This window comes from Misgurnus anguillicaudatus, chromosome 4 (genome assembly GCF_027580225.2).
Source record: "Misgurnus anguillicaudatus chromosome 4, ASM2758022v2, whole genome shotgun sequence".
Lineage (NCBI taxonomy): Eukaryota > Metazoa > Chordata > Actinopteri > Cypriniformes > Cobitidae > Misgurnus > Misgurnus anguillicaudatus.
This window is the reverse complement of record NC_073340.2, coordinates 3,886,612-3,907,393: the sequence shown is the minus strand read 5'-3', so window position 1 is coordinate 3,907,393 and position 20,782 is coordinate 3,886,612. Positions and strand designations below refer to the sequence as shown.

At 39.6% G+C, this 20,782-nt stretch overlaps 1 protein-coding gene across 5 annotated transcripts; it reads right to left on the bottom strand.

Annotated features, from left to right (window-relative positions):
- Positions 1-2,354: 2,354 nt before the first annotated feature.
- On the bottom strand, positions 2,355-15,327 carry LOC129427384 (uncharacterized). 5 transcript variants are annotated; one of them, XM_073866564.1, is made up of 15 exons: positions 14,931-15,327; positions 13,349-14,084; positions 13,209-13,280; positions 13,076-13,117; positions 12,536-12,667; positions 10,237-11,458; positions 9,108-10,149; positions 8,877-9,024; positions 6,666-8,771; positions 6,483-6,569; positions 3,778-3,891; positions 3,506-3,699; positions 3,211-3,287; positions 3,017-3,114; positions 2,355-2,912 (listed from the first exon to the last, which is right to left on the bottom strand). In XM_073866564.1, the coding sequence occupies exons 2-9, from the start codon at positions 14,073-14,075 to the stop codon at positions 7,699-7,701; spliced, it is 4,458 nt and encodes a 1,485-aa protein (XP_073722665.1). In that variant the 5' UTR covers positions 14,076-14,084; positions 14,931-15,327; the 3' UTR covers positions 2,355-2,912; positions 3,017-3,114; positions 3,211-3,287; positions 3,506-3,699; positions 3,778-3,891; positions 6,483-6,569; positions 6,666-7,698. The 5 variants fall into 5 exon arrangements, with proteins under 5 accessions (XP_073722665.1, XP_073722662.1, XP_073722666.1 ...); XM_073866561.1 differs by having other exon boundaries at positions 3,211-3,699; XM_073866565.1 differs by having other exon boundaries at positions 3,023-3,114; positions 3,211-3,699.
- Between the last annotated feature and the right edge of the window lie 5,455 nt (positions 15,328-20,782).

The following is a 20,782-nucleotide window of genomic DNA, read 5'->3' as shown; positions in this document are numbered from 1 at the left end:
TTCTCCATTGACACGTTAGTAGTTTCTTTATCTCTGATAGAGTTTGTGGGCAGCTTCTTGCCTGCAAATTCAATTTTACCTTCACAAAGCGAGTAGATTGTTAATTTAATCACTGGTCCTATGCTTCCTGAAGCAGTCTTCATAGCTGATGTGGGCTTAAGGTTTCTGCTGGACATTTGAGATCAAATTTAAGATAAAGTACTGGACATAACAATCAGTGCTTTCAAGCAAAATGTATTCATGTAAGTTTCTATTTAAGAAAGAGTCCTTGACATACAATTAGCAATTAATACAGCAGATGCCAACAGTGTCTTTGTGTTTTGAAAGAAGCAAACAAATCTTTAGATCTGATAGTTTTCATGTATTTGTGGGTTTGACTCTGACTGTACCAGCCAGCCAACAGTTTGAGCATAGTGAGCAATACACAGGAACAGAATTTGGCTGCCAGGCTTCAACATATCCTCTGTGGTCTAGGGGTTAGAACACTAGTTCTCCCATATGGGAGACCGGGGTTCAATTCCCACAAGGTCTAAGTGGAATTCTCCATTGACAAGTTAGTTGTTTCTTTACCTCTGATAGAGTTTGTGGGCAGCTTCTTGCCTGCAAATTCTATTTTACCTTCACAAAGCGAGTAGATTGTTAATTTAATCACTGGTCCTATGTTTCCTGAAGCAGTCTTCACAGCTGATGTGGGCTTAAGGTTTCTGCTGGACATTTGAGATCAAATTTAAGATAAAGTACTGGACATAACACTCAGTGCTTTCAAGCAAAATGTATTCATGTAAGTTTATATTTAAGAAAGAGTCCTTGACATACAATTAGCAATTAATACAGCAGATGCCAACAGTGTCTTTGGGTTTTGAAAAAAGCAAACAAATCTTTAGATCTGATAGTTTTCATGTATTTGTGGGTTTGACTCTGACTGTACCAGCCAGCCAACAGTTTGAGCATAGTCAGCAATACACAGGAACAGAATTTGGCTGCCAGGCTTCAACATATCCTCTGTGGTCTAGGGGTTAGAACACTAGTTCTCCCATATGGGAGACCGGGATTCAAATCCCACAAGGTCTAATTGGAATTCTCCATTGGAAAGTTATTTGTTTCTTTACCTCTGATAGAGTTTGTGGGCAGCTTCTTGCCTGCAAATTCTATTTTACCTTCACAAAGCGAGTAGATTGTTAATTTAATCACTGGTCCTATGCTTCCTGAAGCAGTCTTCATAGCTGATGTGGGCTTAAGGTTTCTGCTGGACATTTGAAATGAAATTTAAGATAAAGTAATGGACATAACACTCAGTGCTTTCAAGCAAAATGTATTCATGTAAGTTTCTATTTAAGAAAGAGTCCTCGACATACAATTAGCAAATAATACAGCAGATGCCAACAGTGTCTTTGGTTTTAAAAGAAGCAAATAAATCTTCTTTAGATCTGATAGTTTTCATGTATTTGTGGGTTTGACTCTGACTGTACCAGCCAGCCAACAGTTTGAGCATAGTCAGCAATACACAGGAACAGAATTTGGCTCCCCAGCTTCAACACATCCTCTGTTGTCTAGGGGTTAGAACACTAGTTCTCCCATATGGGAGACCGGGGTTCAAATCCCAAAAGGTCTAAGTGGAATTCTCCATTGACAAGTTAGTTGTTTCTTTACCTCTGATAGTTTTCTCACTGGTCCTATGTTTCCTGAAGCAGTCTTCATAGCTGATGTGGGCTTAAGGTTTCTGCTGGACATTTGAGATCAAATTTAAGATAAAGTAATGGACATAACACTCAGTGCTTTCAAGCAAAATGTATTCATGTAAGTTTCTATTTAAGAAAGAGTCCTTGACATACAATTAGCAATTAATACAGCAGATGCCAACAGTGTCTTTGGGTTTTGAAAGAAGCAAACAAATCTTTAGATCTGATAGTTTTCATGTATTTGTGGGTTTGACTCTGACTGTACCAGCCAGCCAACAGTTTGAGCATAGTCAGCAATACACAGGAACAGAATTTGGCGGCCAGGCTTCAACTTATCCTCTGTGGTCTAGGGGTTAGAACACTAGTTCTCCCCGCGGCGGCCGCCCGTGGATACCTGTAGAACGGTGACTAGCCAATCAGAAGCGAGGAAAAATTTGAGGGCGTGTCTCAGGGTGGCCGCAATGAAACCACGGTTCGAATCCCAGTAAAGGTGAAAATGAAGACGTTATTTATACCTTTTGACACATTTACTCATTCATATATTTAATAATTATAAATCAGTTATCACTTTACTTTGTTTTTTTTTGTATGAAACTTGTTTCTGAATACGTTTTACTGATGCAATGTGTTATAGAACTTTATAGTGTAGTGTATAAATAACTAGTTTTCCGGACATTTTTAGATAAAACACTTTTTAATAAAATTGACATTTAAAAGAATACAATTAAATGCATACCTATTTAATTTTATAAGACAATCATTCTACCACAACAATATAAACACGTTAAGTGCACAAAAATGTGAACAAAGGCAATTATATTGAATGAACACATACTGGAAATATCTCAAGATGACCAAAATAAATAATCAATCTATGAAATTAAGTGACAATTTTAAGAAACAGAAACAGGCTTAATAAGGCTACACAGTACTTTTTCAGTTAAACACAGATGATCCTACTGCCCATGTGCATGTATACAGTACAGTTATAAATAGGATTGTGCCAAAAGTATTAAACTACCACAGTGGTTTCTGCATGTAACAGATATCCATAACAAAATACAGAGTTATATTTTTATGATACAATAATTACAATGCATACATTCAGAAACAGGAGACATGAGGGCAGTCACTTTGAGTTGAGGGGTACCCAGAATAGGCTGCAGGGAGTCCTGAGAAAGACTGGACAGCAGCTGCAGGGAGGAGTAGAGTCTGTAGACTGTGCAGAGGTCACTGGGAGGAGGGATGCAGGATGACATTACTCATAGATGAACATTACATTTGTTAAATCTGCTTTGAAATTGATTAAGTAAAATGATGTTAAATTAAGTCCTTACACTGACAGAAAACGGTTTCATTCACTGGTGTCAAAGGCGATGTGGTCTTGCTTGTAGATAATTTAACAACTCTGGAGGTACTGGCAAAGGAACCCTCACTGGATTAAAGGGAATTGGTGAAAAACAATAACACTGATCAGGAACAGGCATATCTTTACAGTTGAGTCGGCACGTGTACATGTCCATATACCAACCTCCTGTGGAGATGAAGTAGCACTGTTTTCATCAGGCCTGTCTGGTTTTGAGAGAGTTGCTGGTGGTTTATGCCTACCTAACACAGAAAAATGTAAATGTGTTAATTAATAGTAATGTAAATGCATGCAAACCCATAGAACACATGTTAACAATCTTTATAATATTAGGGGTGTGGTATGATCTACATTACATAAGTACTCTACAGCTTTGTGTATCTGTAAATCATGTGCATATCAAACTTTCAAAGAATAACATGCAAAAAAACCCCATGCAAATCATGAACTCTGTACTTACCCTCAATGATGATATATACATATTTTCAATGTTAGAACAATTGACACAAGAATTAGAATAGACCTTAACATGAGCTAACCAACAAACACCAACAAATCAATGTAGAAAATATAATCCTGATTCATGTCAGAATCATTCCTAGTGTGCAGAAGGAATAAGACCTTTGACCACTGGGATTCCAACAACTTCTGAACCTGAAAGCATAGTAAAGATAATTTAACTTCCAAGCATTTATAACATAAACAGAGAGAATGACATATAAAAGTCTTTACCGTTACATATAGAGGACTGAAGTGTATGTGTGTTTGAGCATGTATGTGGTTCTCACTCATGTGGCCTTTTAGTGGGTAACATCATTCTCCCCAATTCTTCACCCTCCTCCACTTCTATGAAAAAAGAACAAACCAAAGATTGGTATAAAAGGATGGAATTATAAATATATTTTACTGTTGTTTGTTCAGGGAAAATTGACTGAGCATTAAGGTCTTTTTCAGCAATACCCTTCATATGGGGACAATTTCAGAAAAAAAAGCATATAGCAACCACAATAAATATTTTGTGTGTGTGTGTGTGTGTGTGTGTGTGTGTGTGTGTGTGTGTGTGTGTGTGTGTGTGTGTGTGTGTGTGTACACATGCACGTATGCCTGTGTGAGGTTGTTGGCCTTGGATTTTGGATGGGGATAAAAAAAATGCATCATTCTGCATTGTGTCAGTTTGTCTCTGTGTACGTGTCAGTTTGTCTATGTGTGCGTGTATGTGTCAGTTTGTCTCTGTGTACGTGTATGTGTCAGTTTGTCTATGTGTGCGTGTATGTGTCAGTTTGTCTCTGTGTACGTGTCAGTTTGTCTCTGTGTGCGTGTATGTGTCAGTTTGTCTCTGTGTACGTGTCAGTTTGTCTCTGTGTGCGTGCATGTGTCAGTTTGTCTCTGTGTACGTGTCAGTTTGTCTCTGTGTGCGTGCATGTGTCAGTTTGTCTCTGTGTGCTTGTATGTGTCAGTTTGTCTCTGTGTACGTGTATGTGTCAGTTTGTCTCTGTGTGCTTGTATGTGTGAGTTTGTCTCTTTGTGTGTGTATGGGTCAGTTTGTCTCTGTGTGCTTGTATGTGTCAGTTTGTCTCTGTGTGCTTGTATGTGTCAGTTTGTCTCTGTGTACGTGTATGTGTCAGTTTGTCTCTGTGTGCTTGTATGTGTGAGTTTGTCTCTTTGTGTGTGTATGGGTCAGTTTGTCTCTTTGTGCGTGTATGGGTCAGTTTGTCTCTGTGTGCGTCTATGTGTCAGTTTGTCTATGTGTGCGTCTATGTGTCAGTTTGTCTCTGTGTGCGTCTATGTGTCAGTTTGTCTCTGTGTGCGTCTATGTGTCAGTTTGTCTCTGTGTGCTTGTATGGGTCAGTTTGTCTCTGTGTGCGTCTATGTGTCAGTTTGTCTCTTTGTGCGTGTATGGGTCAGTTTGTCTCTGTGTGCGTCTATGTGTCAGTTTGTCTCTTTGTGCGTGTATGAGTCAGTTTGTCTCTGTGTGCGTCTATGTGTCAGTTTGTCTATGTGTGCGTCTATGTGTCAGTTTGTCTCTGTGTGCGTGTATGTGTCAGTTTGTCTCTGTGTGCGTCTATGTGTCAGTTTGTCTCTGTGTGCTTGTATGGGTCAGTTTGTCTCTGTGTGCGTCTATGTGTCAGTTTGTCTCTTTGTGCGTGTATGGGTCAGTTTGTCTCTGTGTGCGTCTATGTGTCAGTTTGTCTCTTTGTGCGTGTATGGGTCAGTTTGTCTCTGTGTGCGTCTATGTGTCAGTTTGTCTATGTGTGCGTCTATGTGTCAGTTTGTCTCTGTGTATGTGTGAGTTTATCTCTGTGTGCTTGTATGTGTCAGTTTGTCTCTGTGTACGTGTATGTGTCAGTTTGTCTCTGTGTGCGTGTATGTGTCAGTTTGTCTCTGTGTACGTGTCAGTTTGTCTCTGTGTACGTGTCAGTTTGTCTCTGTGTACGTGTCAGTTTGTCTCTGTGTGTGTCAATTTGTCAGTTTGTCTCTGTGTGCGTGTATGTGTCAGTTTGTCTCTGTGTATGTGTGAGTTTATCTCTGTGTGCTTGTATGTGTCAGTTTGTCTCTGTGTACGTGTATGTGTCAGTTTGTCTCTGTGTACATGTCAGTTTGTCTATGTGTGCGTGTATGTGTCAGTTTGTCTATGTGTGCGTGTATGTTTCAGTTTGTCTCTGTGTACGTGTCAGTTTGTCTCTGTGTGCGTGTATGTTTCAGTTTGTCTCTGTGTACGTGTCAGTTTGTCTCTGTGTGCGTGTATGTGTCAGTTTGTCTCTGTGTACGTGTCAGTTTGTCTCTGTGTGCGTGTATGTGTCAGTTTGTCTCTGTGTGCGTGTATGTGTCAGTTTGAATCTGTGTGCTTGTATGTGTCAGTTTGTCTCTGTGTGCGTGTATGTGTCAGTTTGAATCTGTGTGCGTGTATGTGTCAGTTTGTCTATGTGTGCGTGTATGTGTCAGTTTGTCTCTGTGTACGTGTCAGTTTGTCTCTGTGTGCGTGTATGTGTCAGTTTGAATCTGTGTGCTTGTATGTGTCAGTTTGTCTCTGTGTACGTGTATGTGTCAGTTTGTCTATGTGTGCGTGTATGTGTCAGTTTGTCTCTGTGTATGTGTCAGTTTGTCTCTGTGTACGTGTCAGTTTGTCTCTGTGTACGTGTATGTGTCAGTTTGTCTCTGTGTGCTTGTATGTGTGAGTTTGTCTCTTTGTGCGTGTATGGGTCAGTTTGTCTCTTTGTGCGTGTATGGGTCAGTTTGTCTCTTTGTGCGTGTATGGGTCAGTTTGTCTCTTTGTGCGTGTATGGGTCAGTTTGTCTCTGTGTGCGTCTATGTGTTAGTTTGTCTCTGTGTGCGTCTATGTGTCAGTTTGTCTATGTGTGCGTCTATGTGTTAGTTTGTCTATGTGTGCGTCTATGTGTCAGTTTGTCTATGTGTGCGTGTATGTTTCAATTTATCACCTATGCCTGTGTGAGGTTGTTGGCCTTGGATTTTGGATGGGGATATAAAAAGCATCATTCTCTCTAATTCTTCATCATCCTCCATTTCTGTGAAACAAAGCATAAAAGCAAAGATGCAAATCATATGTCATCCCTTACACATTTCAATTTGACCTAATATACTCAACTGTACTGTCAACAAACCTGGAGGATGAGAAACAGATGCTACAAGGCCAGAGGAAGCAAGTTTTGCTGAAACACTCTGAAGCTGTTTTCCGAGTTAGGTAATGTTGCAGTTTGTCCTTTCCTGAAGCACACTTTTATCTTGCCTGGGAAGATCACTTTCACCTCATCCTGCTGTGCTGTACACAAAGAGCTGATTAGTGTTAATCGTCTGTTGCATTAACACAACTAAGTAACACACTTCTTTATTCTGATTTAAATCATTTTATTTTCTAATAAATAAGTATAGCATTCAACTTACCTTCTCGGTTTGTCAGGCTAATTGTGTTATTTAAAAAAAAGCAGTCACCATTGGTAAAATCTGTTTTAAGGTAGTTTAGGCAGTAAATATTTGTTATACTGCTAAATCTGTAAACAAATACAAACCATGCACTTATCCTAATGACCAATTATATTGCAATAGGGTATAGGTATCTTTAATATAGAAACTATTTGAATGTGAATAATTGAAAAGAACATGTTAATCATGTTTAAGCCATTTTATTTTTTAGAGACATTCCTATTATATTTGTATAACTATGTACATAACACCCATAAATATGAAATATAACCAATAAACACAAATAAATAACACATTTCTATTTGTTATGGTACAATAATATACATATGTATGGCCTTATTATATAAAACTGAAAAAGTAATTACTACAGTACAATACTAACCAAAATATATATTAATCAATTAGATCAAAAATAACTACTTATAGATTAAACAAAAACAAGATTAATTTAATCTAAAGTTGTGGAGAATACAGAAAAAAACAATAACAAATATTTTAAATTGAATAATTATGTACAGAGTTTAACAGTAACAGTCATTACCATATAGTTTTTACAAATCTGAGATAAAATAATGCAAATCACACTAAAATACAATACAATACTTTTGGCATTTAAATGAACAAATGGAAAGTGCAACAATATGTGTATACATATAACCTTGTGCAAGGAATGTCTTTGGCAAAAAAACATGCCTATACCTCAATAGCAGAGTGTCATTTTTTCTTTTCCTCAATCCACCTCTGTTTCTCAGCCTCATAGAATGGAGACTGCTGAAAGTCTCTCCATGCCATTTCTGCACTCATTCCCTGAGCCTTATAAAGAGAAAACACTTTAGAAGGACAGTAAATGTATTTGCCTGCCACTCCAGGGAAACCAGTGTGAACATGAGGACTGTTGGGTCCTTGTTTCAGTGGAAGGTGGCAGAATCTGCACAGACGACCAGTAGGATGCTCCACTACTGACTTCCTCTTGCTTCTCTCCTCAATCACCCTCTTCATTTCTGCCCCTCTCTGCTTAGAGGCCTCCAGTTCACGCTGAAAAAAAGGAGTCTCTGCAAAGTCCTCAAAAGGCATTCTGGGGTTGGTCAGGCCCTCTGCTGAATATGAGTCAAATACTTTTTTGGAGCAGTAAAAGTATTTAACATCACCACCTTGATAAAAGAAATGTATTGAGGTGCCATCACCCATGTATCGAGACTTAGGCTGACCACAGGCTAAGCAGCATCTAGTCTGCTTTTTTTGTGCCGTATGCTGTTGTTGCTGCTGCTGAACTGCCTGCTGCTTCTCTACAATGTCTTTCACCATCTTCTCAAGTGCAGCCTGGTCCAGAGAGACAGCCTCAGGAACACTCTTTGCGGGTGGATTGACTGGGACAGATGGGAGTACTGTCACTGGGACACTGATGGTTTCACTGCCTGAGTGAAGACGCTGCCATAACTGCTGAGTCTCCAGGAGCTTTTCGGGGCTGGTGTTGAGAGAAGCATTAGTGTTCTTTTTTTTAGCAAGGTGTTTTATGTACCTGCTTATATGCTGCTTTGTGGTTGAGTGCAGAAGGCTGTTGGGGTCAGTGCAGGCACTCAGTACCATAGCAGCATATTCAGCATCCACCTTTGTAAGGAGGTCCTTGCTCCCATGATGTTTAGCCAGCAAACCATCAATGGCATTTCTCATTGGATCTGTCCATCTGTTATGGTCCAACACAAAAACTCGACCACCCGTCTTAATGGGTCCAGTACGAGCAGCACAGGGAGAAGCAGCTATAGGCAGTGGTGATGTGCTTGGCAGTTCTGAAAGAGATTCACAAAATTATAAAATTTTGTATTTGTGTTCTGTGTACTTAGATGAGGCAGAAATATTACATACATTGATGCCTGTATGAATTATATAATAACCTGCATCTAAAAGAAACTCCTCAGATGTTTGTTCCTTCACTGTCACAGCACTCTGAGTGGAAAACCCATGAAACACGACAGTCTGTGGGGTGTCCTCTGGTTCTGCAGCAAGAGGGGTCTGAGCAGAAGAAGAATCCTCTAAGCATTCCTGAAATTGAGCAAAATGAGTGTAATATGCAAGTAAGTTTTTTTATATCAAAAGTCTGTTATCAAAAATGTTTAAAGGCTTACCTGAGATGGAAATGAGAGCTCAAAGCCAGAGGAAGACTCTTCTTGCATCTCCACATCTCCTAGGTCTGTCTTCCTGCTTTTGTGTTTGTCAAAATCAAGAGGCACAGGTCGACATCCTGGCTCCACATATTGTAGGCCAAACCTCTCTCCTGTGTCACTGCTGGAGATGTGCAAGGCTGGATATTTGGGCTGTCCTGTCACTCTTATAGATGTCCTGTTTAACTCAATCATCAAAACAGGGTCAAACACTCCAGGTAAGACAATCCCAGGCTGCTTTAGGTCCACCAGCCGTTGATAATTCCAGCGTGCCACACCAGTCATACCCTGTGCCTGGAAGAGCTCAGGAGAGACGCGATTGCCTGTTACCCACTGAGCCTGGTGGAAGTGAAACCCCTCCTGCTGTGAAGTGCCTCTAACCGGGATCCAGATGGGCACAGCAGCTCCTTCACCTTTGACATGATTCAGTTGTAAGGTTCCACCATGTCTGTAGAGAATTCCTTCTTCCACCTCAGGGTCACTCAGGCAGCCTCTAAGGATGTGGACACGCTGAATCCACCACAATTTTAGCATCGATGGTTTAAAAAGGAAGATGTTGTTGGGATCCTTTGCAAGATAGAAATGGTGAAGTACTTCTTCCACTCTTTGGACCAGCTCTCTTGGATGTGGCACTTTTGTTCTGCAGTGCCCTCTGATGTGCTGTTTGGTGGGATTACAAGGCTCAATACCACAGAATCTGTATGCGATCTTCAGTTTCTCCAGGTCACTCTGATCTACTACAGAGAAGGCAGAGGAGAGGAATTGGCAAAAGGAGCTATACAGAGGATGATGCTCCGAAACACACTCCCTTGTAAAGCGCCGCATACAGTGAAACAAGTCCAGTTTAACCACCATGTCCTCATTGTACTTCTGGCAAGCGCCATGCAAATTCTTGAGGTTCCCTGATGTAACCTCTGCCACAATAGCTTCAGTGGTCCTCCAAGCTTCCCACTGCTGGTGCTCATACGGTCCTGGGTCCATCACTCTAAAAGCGGAACAGCAGTCCCTAAATACATAAAAGGAAAATAAATATTAATTTTAATGTATTCATTATCTTTGTTTAAACTACTTGATGAGATGTGATTATTCTTACCTGTCCACCCACTGGTACTTGGCCTTGGGTATACCAGCAGCACTGTAGCGATTGGCCAGCCCACAGTACATTGACCCTAAGGACTGCTCACTCTCAGACTGCAGCATCACCCAGGACAGGATCATCCAGTTTTCGTTCATCACAGCATAGGATGACATTGTGCCTGATGAGAGAGTTACTTTTCTAGCAACTTTCCGTGTGTGATCTGACCTGAACACCTGTCCAAAAGTGCCTTGCAGGAGCTGAGTGAGAGCTTCCTCTTGTCGCTGATATTCCTGAAGCAAGCACTCCACCAGATAATGCGCAGACACAGACACCCCATGCCACCCATCAGTGTCTTCGTAACCCCCAAACGGTGCAGGTGTGTCATCCTTCCTCAATGCCCCAGTGATGGTTTTCTGACCATACTGCCCTGCTTCAGCATCCCTGACGTTCTGTACACCGAGAAGGTAAGCAAGGTGGGCTCTTTCATATTTTAGGTGAAGCGCCTCAGACAGCTGGTTGGCCATGTCATTAGGAGATTTTCCAGAGCGCCTCAGTTCATCCATCACCGTTTTACAGATTGCCTTCTTATGGGTGAGGAAGGCTGGCAAGATGTTTTTGAATCGCTGAGGTAGCATGTCTATCCACTGAGGTTTATCAGCGAACCAGTATTTTTTGCATGCCTTACAGCACAGACGTGAAGCAAGGATGTAATATTGCCCACTAGTGCCAAGGATCACTCTGGGTCTTCCCACACCAGAGGACACAACATGAGGATTTGGACAGCTGTAGAGACAGGGCAGAATGTAGTTGTTTCTAAGCCTTTCCATTAAACTGTGTTCTGGTTTCCAAATGAAAAAGGGATGAAGCTGAAAGTATGTTGGTGACGGAAGGCCCATGTTTGTCTCTATAAGCTCGGGCTGAGGGGGATAACGCCACAAGGAGACCATATTCATGAGGTGTCTTACTGGGTGTGATCCTGGCCAGAGCCCCATGGACTCCATCTCTGTTTTCATCCAAATTCTTTGATGAAGAGAGCAGTTCCAGCGGCTAATATCTTGCAAGTAGCTGGTAACAGGTGCTACTATATGTGCAGATGGCATTGATGCAGGAGCTGTAGGTGCTGATTGTGCGGGAGGTGGTACAGAGCCATCAGTCTGTAAAGAAGACCCACACACAGGAGGAGGTGGACTGGGAGAACTAGAGATTGCATGTGATGTTGGTGAAGCCTGTGGCAGAACTGCACAGAACACAAAGCAAACACAAAGCAAAGGAAATTATTATGTATAGTTATACACTGACGGTGTCAGTAAATGTTAATGTTTTTGTCTCAACAAGGCTGTCTTTATTTAATCAAAAATACATGAAAAACAGTAGTATTGTGAAATATTATTACTATTTAAAATAACTATTTTCTATTTGCATATGTTTTAAAGTGTTATTCATTTCTGTGATCAAAGCTGAATTTATCACCATTCCTCCAGTCTTCAGTGTCACATGATCCTTCAAAAATCATAATAATATGATGATTTGATGATCAAGAAACATTTCTTCTTATCAATGTTAAAATCAGTTGTGCTGCTTCATATTTTTGTGCAAATGGTGAGATACATTATTTTTTTCATAGGATTCTTTGATGAATAGAATGTCAGAAGATCCTTTGTAACATTACAAATGTACAAATGTGTAATATGCATGAAAGCTCAAATAAGAACAACAAACCGTTCTCAAACTGATACATGTGGCTGCCAAGGGTGTTGCTAAGGACACAGTGATATATAGAACTGTTGGGTGAAGCGGTCTTAACCGTGTTTTACCGTGAATAATGCTCACCTATTAACCAATCAGAATCAAGGATTGGAACTGTTTCATAAATATATATACATAACCAACCCAGTCTCACCCCATGGCGTCAATACCTGACGACACTTGACCATGCGTCAACATGTTGACGCGGAGGGTATGCCTTTCGCGTCATTTTTTGACGAACTGGGGACTTCAATACTATTAAGTCCGTTGCATTCTCTTTCCTATTTTCTTACCATTTTCTACCATTTTCGCGTCGGTTTAGGGTTAGATTTACATAATGACATCCCTACCCAAACCTTTCCCTAACCCCAATGCCAGGCGACAACTGTTTAATTTCGCGTACCCAATAGTATTGAAGTCCCCAGTTCATCAAAAAATGACGCGAAAGGCACACCCCCCGCGCCAACACACCGACGCACGGCCAAGTGCCGCCAAATACCGACGCCACGGGTGTGAGACCGCGTTAACATAACATATTGAATGCACATGTGTGTTTAGCTGTCTTTACTTTTTTTGTTCAAGTAGCTGTGAACAGGGGTTTTGGTCCGTGCAGACGGCATTGGTGCAGGTTTTGATTGTGCTGCTGAGGCTGGTATAGAGCCTTCGCCATGTGAAGAAGGCCTACACACCTGCGGCAGACCTGCATGGAACAGCACAGGGAGGAAATTAAAAACATATTATAACACTGAATGTACATGATTTGTATTTGAATGTCTTGACTACATTGAATGAATATAAACATTATTTATTCCATTTATTCTAGTAATTCAAATAATAGTAATAATAATGAACTAATAATGTTCAAATGTCTGTAAATAAACAATCCACTTTTAACAACAAATAAATGCACTTTAAATAGCATGCATACAATTCATGAAGTGCACTCACCCTTACCGCTGGTATGTTCAAACCTTAGCAGTAGTTAGAACAAAAGAACATGCTTTTTTAGAACAGGCAAGAACACTGCCAAAATAACAAATGAGAAAATTCAGAAATGGAGGACAAGTCTGTAACAGAATAAGCCTCCAAAACTGATGTGGAAAGTAACCTGTTGTAGATAAGACTGTGGATCCCGTTGCTGCAGATGATGCTAAAAGGAAGCATTATAATTTAAATAGTTTCACTCCAGTATTTGACATGAATATGTATAACACACACGACATGATTCTTGATTTACTTACTCAGCTGTGTGAGATATTTTGTTGGAGAAAGACTCAGCATCATCTTCTCTAGTTCTTTATCCTCCTCCATTACTATAAAATAAAACAATTGCATCAGTAGGCTTTAAGAATCAATACAAGCATGACTTTTATTAACTCACCAGGCTGATCAGAGGCAGTAGTACAAGGAGCAGGTGGTCTTGCAGTGGAAGCTGATGGTGAGGGCAACGGAGGAGTGTTTTTGGGAAGCTGTTTTTGGTGCTGTTTCAAAAGATACTGCTGCAAGTTGTACATTTTGCTGCCTGGAACACACTTCTGCCTCATTATAAAAAAAGCATATCCGTCTGCCCTGGTATCCCAAATTTTCCTCCAAGTGTCTTTTGCTCTTGATCCAAATCCAACAGTATTGTTGTCTTCTACCAAAACTGGCACTGGATCTGGCCTTTGAGACAGATACTGTTTAAGCTCTTCAATTTCCTTAAAGCTTCTTGAGTATTCAAGAAAGGAAACAAGGCTATCCTTGCAAGGACCCTCTGGGTTGAACTGCCCAGCCTGTTCTTCTTCTTCAACTTTATTGGACAGGTACAAAGCATAGCCGACATCATTTTCTAATAACCACCTGAAAGACTTGCCCTTGTACTTGCCGAACTGAAGAATATACTCTCCCAACACCTCTTGTTTGTCAGAGACATCCCCTCCTCTATATAACACAACAGAACGGGCATTCATCTTGACCAGATCTTCTCTTTGAGGTGTAGACTTGTCCTGCAGTGAAGAGTTGTCTTTAATTCTTTTTGCTTCTTCTGATGGGTCCTGCCGTAAATGGCCTGAAGGGCCTTTCCTGAAGGACACTTTGACTCTCCCAGGAAAAAAGACAGTTTTCTTCATGCTGATGACCTGAAATTATGACCACATTAAAATGCTTAATAAAAATAACACAATTAGTATATAGTATTTCACAATAAATAAATAAAATTCTTACTAAACTTTTTTATTTCTTTTTTTACATACTTCTATTCAGCAACGATACATAAAATTGATCAAAAGTAACAGACATAAGAGATTTAAGTCCCACTTTATATTAGGTGGCCTTAACTACTATGTACTTACATTGAAATTAATAATTTGTAAAATTAATAATTACGTTTATAATTACACTGTTGACACCTTGACCCACCCTTAAACCTTACCATACCACTAAACCTGTCCCTAATCTTCTCCACCTTAATAGCAGAAAAAGTGTTTTGCAATACAGTATGAACACAATAAGGACATTGCACTTATTTTTTTATGTTAAGTACATAGTAGTTAAGGCCACCTAATATAAAGTGGGACTAAGGTTTATAAGACATTTATGATGCTACAAACTTTACTTTTTCTCTTATGCTCACCAAGGCTGCATTTATTTAATCAAAAATACAGTAAGAAAATAAATATTGTGAAATATTATTACAAATTAAAATAACTGTTTGCATATAAATAAAGTGTGTGTGTACACACAAACAAAGCATTTAGCTATACGTATATATAAATATAATATATACTATATAAAGATAATCCAATAAAATATAACTGTGTTATCTATTGAAAGTTTGGTTTACGTTAGTTTTATTTTGCTAACAAAGATGTTTACAAACCATTCTAACAATCAACAACACGATTACATGATGATGATGATGATAACATCAACAACAACAGAACAACAACAAATTATTTGCCAAAATAATAAAGAATTAATCTTACCTGTCTTGGTTTGCGCTGATCTGTGAGGTAAAACAAATGTCACCTGAGGTAAAATATGAAGATTTCTTGCGAAAAACAACTGTCTAGTTAAGTAAAGATTTTGTTAAATAAAGTCGCGTTATTTTCAGTATGTGTTAATGTATTGTACAGAACAAAACAATGTGAACTTTTATTTAAACAATAAGCGCTCGTAATCCGCGTCACCTCCCTTCCACAGACCGAATGATTGACAGATGACACCTCGCGATTTAAATGAGAAACAGCGCAATGAAATCTACCTGTGGCCAAAAGTATATTGCATCCGTAGTGTTAAGCACTACCATAGAGAATGAATGGGAAAAGTTAAGGGAAGTTAAGCTTAACCATTTTCGGCTCCCGCGCGGGAGACCGGGGTTCAAATCCCACAAGGTCTAAGTGGAATTCTCCATTGACAAGTTAGTTGTTTCTTTACCTCTGATAGAGTTTGTGGGCAGCTTCTTGCCTGCAAATTCTATTTTACCTTCACAAAGCGAGTAGATTGTTAATTTAATCACTGGTCCTATGTTTCCTGAAGCAGTCTTCACAGCTGATGTGGGCTTAAGGTTTCTGCTGGACATTTGAGATCAAATTTAAGATAAAGTACTGGACATAACACTCAGTGCTTTCAAGCAAAATGTATTCATGTAAGTTTCTATTTAAGAAAGAGTCCTTGACATACAATTAGCAAATAATACAGCAGATGCCAACAGTGTCTTTGGGTTTTGAAAGAAGCAAACAAATCTTTAGATCTGATAGTTTTCATGTAATTGTGGGTTTGACTCTGACTGTACCAGCCAGCCAACAGTTTGAGCATAGTCAGCAATACACAGGAACAGAATTTGGCTACCAGGCTTCAACATATCCTCTGTGGTCTAGGGGTTAGAACACTAGTTCTCCCATATGGGAGACCCAGGTTCGAAACCCACAAGGTCTAAGTAGATTTCTGCATTGACACGTTAGTTGTTTCTTTACCTCTGATAGAGTTTGTGGGCAGCTTCTTGCCTGCAAATTCTATTTTACCTTCACAAAGCGAGTAGATTGTTAATTTAATCACTGGTCCTATGCTTCCTGAAGCAGTCTTCATAGCTGATGTGGGCTTAAGGTTTCTGCTGGACATTTGAGATCAAATTTAAGATAAAGTACTGGACATAACACTCAGTGCTTTCAAGCAAAATGTATTCATGTAAGTTTCTATTTAAGAAAGAGTCCTTGACATACAATTAGCAATTAATACAGCAGATGCCAACAGTGTCTTTGGGTTTTGAAAGAAGCAAACAAATCTTTAGATCTGATAGTTTTCATGTATTTGTGGGTTTGACTCTGACTGTACCAGCCAGCCAACAGTTTGAGCATAGTCAGCAATACACAGGAACAGAATTTGGCTGCCAGGCTTCAACATATCCTCTGTGGTCTAGGGGTTAGAACACTAGTTCTCCCATATGGGAGACCGGGGTTCAAATCCCACAAGGTCTAAGTGGAATTCTCCATTGGCAAGTTAGTTGTTTCTTTACCTCTGATAGAGTTTGTGGGCAGCTTCTTGCCTGCAAATTCTATTTTACCTTCACAAAGCGAGTAGATTGTTAATTTAATCACTGGTCCTATGCTTCCTGAAGCAGTCTTCATAGCTGATGTGGGCTTAAGGTTTCTGCTGGACATTTGAAATGAAATTTAAGATAAAGTAATGGACATAACACTCAGTGCTTTCAAGCAAAATGTATTAATGTAAGTTTCTATTTAAGAAAGAGTCCTCGACATACAATTAGCAAATAATACAGCAGATGCCAACAGTGTCTTTGGTTTTGAAAGAAGCAAATAAATCTTCTTTAGATCTGATAGTTTTCATGTATTTGTGGGTTTGACTCTGACTGTACCAGCCAGCCAACAGTTTGAGCATAGTCAGCAATAAACAGGAACAGAATTTGGCTCCCCAGCTTCAACACATCCTCTGTGGTCTAGGGGTTAGAACACTAGTTCTCCCATATGGGAGACCCAGGTTCAAATCCCAAAAGGTCTACGTGGAATTCTCCATTGAGTAGTTAGTAGTTTCTTTACCTCTGATAGTTTTCTCACTGGTCCTATGTTTCCTGAAGCAGTCTTCATAGCTGATGTGTGCTTAAGGTTTCTGCTGGACATTTGAGATCAAATTTAAGATAAAGTAATGGACATAACACTCAGTGCTTTCAAGCAAAATGTATTCATGTAAGTTTCTATTTAAGAAAGAGTCCTTGACATACAATTAGCAATTAATACAGCAGATGCCAACAGTGTCTTTGGGTTTTGAAAGATGCAAACAAATCTTTAGATCTGATAGTTTTCATGTATTTGTGGGTTTGACTCTGACTGTACCAGCCAGCCAACAGTTTGAGCATAGGCAGCAATACACAGGAACAGAATTTGGCTCCCCGGCTTCAACACATCCTCTGTGGTCTAGGGCTTAGAACACTAGTTATACCATATGGGAGACCCCGGTTCAAATCCCACAAGGTCTAAGTGGAATTCTCAATTGACAAGTTAGTTGTTTCTTTACCTCTGATAGAGTTTGTGGGCAGCTTCTTGCTTGCAAATTCAATTTTACCTTCACAAAGCGAGTAGATTGTTAATTTAATCACTGGTCCTATGTTTCCTGAAGCAGTCTTGATAGCTGATGTGGGCTTAAGGTTTCTGCTGGACATTTGAGATCAAATTTAAGATAAAGTACTGGACATAACACTCAATGCTTTCAAGCAAAATGTATTCATGGAAGTTTCTATTTAAGAAAGAGTCCTTGACATTCAATTAGCAATTAATACAGCAGATGCCAACAGTGTCTTTGGGTTTTGAAAGAAGCAAACAAATCTTTAGATCTGATAGTTTTCATGTATTTGTTGGTTTGACTCTGACTGTACCAGCCAGCCAACAGTTTGAGCATAGTCAGCAATACACAGGAACAGAATTTGGCTACCAGGCTTCAACATATCCTCTGTGGTCTAGGGGTTAGAACACTAGTTCTCCCATATGGGAGACCGGGGTTCAAATCCCACAAGGTCTAAGTAGAATTCTCCATTGACAAGTTAGTTGTTTCTTTACCTCTGATAGAGTTTGTGGGCAGCTTCTTGCCTGCAAACTCTATTTTACCTTCACAAAGCGAGTAGATTGTTAATTTAATCACTGGTCCTATGCTTCCTGAAGCAGTCTTCATAGCTGATGTGGGCTTAAGCTTTCTGCTGGACATTTGAGATCAAATTTAAGATAAAGTAATAGACATAACACTCAGTGCTTTCAAGCAAAATGTATTCAAGTAAGTTTCTATACAAGAAAGAGTTGTTGACATACAATTAGCAAATAATACAGCAGATGCCAACAGTGTCTTTGGGTTTTGAAAGAAGCAAACAAATCTTCTTTAGATCTGATAGTTTTCATGTATTTGTGGGTTTGACTCTGACTGTACCAGCCAGCCAACAGTTTGAGCATAGTCAGCAATACACAGGAACAGAATTTGGCTTGCTGGCTTCAACATATCCTTTGTGGTATAGGGGTTAGAACACTAGTTCTCCCATATGAGAGACCCAGGTTCAAATCCCACAAGGTCTAAGTAGATTTCTCCATTGACACGTTAGTAGTTTCTTTATCTCTGATAGAGTTTGTGGGCAGCTTCTTGCCTGCAAATACTATTTTACCTTCACAAAGCGAGTAGATTGTTAATTTAATCACTGGTCCTATGCTTCCTGAAGCAGTCTTCATAGCTGATGTTGGCCTAAGGTTTCTGCTGGACATTTGAGATCAAATTTAAGATAAAGTACTGGACATAACAATCAGTGCTTTCAAGCAAAATGTATTCATGTAAGTTTCTATTTAAGAAAGAGTCCTTGACATACAATTAGCAATTAATACAGCAGATGCCAACAGTGTCTTTGGGTTTTGAAAGAAGCAAACAAATCTTTAGATCTGATAGTTTTCATGTAATTGTGGGTTTGACTCTGACTGTACCAGCCAGCCAACAGTTTGAGCATAGTCAGCAATACACAGGAACAGAATTTGGCTTCCTGGCTTCAACATATCCTCTGTGGTCTAGGGGTTAGAACACTAGTTCTCCCATATGGGAGACCCAGGTTCAAATCCCACAAGGTCTAAGTAGATTTCTCCATTGACACGTCAGTTGTTTCTTTACCTCTGATAGAGTTTGTGGGCAGCTTCTTGCCTGCAAATTCAATTTTACCTTCACAAAGCGAGTAGATTGTTAATTTAATCACTGGTCCTATGTTTCCTGAAGCAGTCTTCACAGCTGATGTGGGCTTAAGGTTTCTGCTGGACATTTGAGATCAAATTTAAGATAAAGTACTGGACATAACACTCAGTGCTTTCAAGCAAAATGTATTCATGTAAGTTTCTATTTAAGAAAGAGTCCTTGACATACAATTAGCAAATAATACAGCAGATGCCAACAGTGTATTTGGGTTTTGAAAGAAGCAAACAAATCTTTAGATCTGATAGTTTTCATGTAATTGTGGGTTTGACTCTGACTGTACCAGCCAGCCAACAGTTTGAGCATAGTCAGCAATACACAGGAACAGAATTTGGCTTCCTGGCTTCAACATATCCTCTGTGGTCTAGGGGTTAGAACACTAGTTCTCCCATATGGGAGACCCAGGTTCAAATCCCACAAGGTCTAAGTGGAATTCTCAATTGACAAGTTAGTTGTTTCTTTACCTCTGATAGAGTTTGTGGGCAGCTTTTTGCCTGCAAATTCAATTTTACCTTCACAAAGCGAGTAGATTGTTAATTTAATCACTGGTCCTATGTTTCCTGAAGCAGTCTTGATAGCTGATGTGGGCTTAAGGTTTCTGCTGGACATTTGAGATCAAATTTAAGATAAAGTACTGGACATAACACTCAGTGCTTTCAAGCAAAATGTATTCATGTAAGTTTCTATTTAAGAAAGAGTCCTTGACATTCAATTAGCAATTAATACAGCAGATGCCAACAGTGTCTTTGGGTTTTGAAAGAAGCAAACAAATCTTTAGATCTGATAGTTTTCATGTATTTGTGGGTTTGACTCTGACTGTACCAGCCAGCCAACAGTTTGAGCATAGTGAGCAATACACAGGAACAGAATTTGGCTGCCAGGCTTCAACATATCCTCTGTGGTCTAGGGGTTAGAACACTAGTTCTCCCATATGGGAGACCGGGGTTCAAATCCCACAAGGTCTAAGTGGAATTCTCCATTGACAAGTTAGTTGTTTTTTTTACCTCTGATAGAGTTTGTGGGCAGCTTCTTGCCTGCAAATTCTATTTTACCTTCACAAAGCGAGTAGATTGTTAATTTAATCACTGGTCCTATGCTTCCTGAAGTAGTCTTCATAGCTGATGTGGGCTTAAGGTTTCTGCTGGACATTTGAAATGAAATTTAAGATAAAGTAATGGACATAACACTCAGTGCTTTCAAGCAAAATGTATTCATGTAAGTTTCTATTTAAGAAAGAGTCCTCGACATACAATTAGCAAATAATACAGCAGATGCCAACAGTGTCTTTGGTTTTAAAAGAAGCAAATAAATCTTCTTTAGATCTGATAGTTTTCATGTATTTGTGGGTTTGACTCTGACTGTACCAGCCAGCCAACAGTTTGAGCATAGTCAGCAATACACAGGAACAGAATTTGGCTCCCCAGCTTCAACACATCCTCTGTTGTCTAGGGGTTAGAACACTAGTTCTCCCATATGGGAGACCGGGGTTCAAATCCTAAAAGGTCTAAGTGGAATTCTCCATTGACAAGTTAGTTGTTTCTTTACCTCTGATAGTTTTCTCACTGGTCCTATGTTTCCTGAAGCAGTCTTCATAGCTGATGTGGGCTTAAGG

Excerpts from the sequence above, each read along its gene's own strand:
- LOC129427384 (XM_073866561.1), bottom strand. The coding sequence starts at position 14,075 with ATGAAGAAAACTGTCTTTTTTCCTGGGAGAGTCAAAGTGTCCTTCAGG. Across the intron at positions 12,668-13,075 it reads CACAGTCTTATCTACAACAG|GTCTGCCGCAGGTGTGTAGG; the intron begins GTTACTTTCCAC and ends TGTTCCATGCAG. Across the intron at positions 10,150-10,236 it reads AAGTACCAGTGGGTGGACAG|GGACTGCTGTTCCGCTTTTA; the intron begins GTAAGAATAATC and ends TTATGTATTTAG.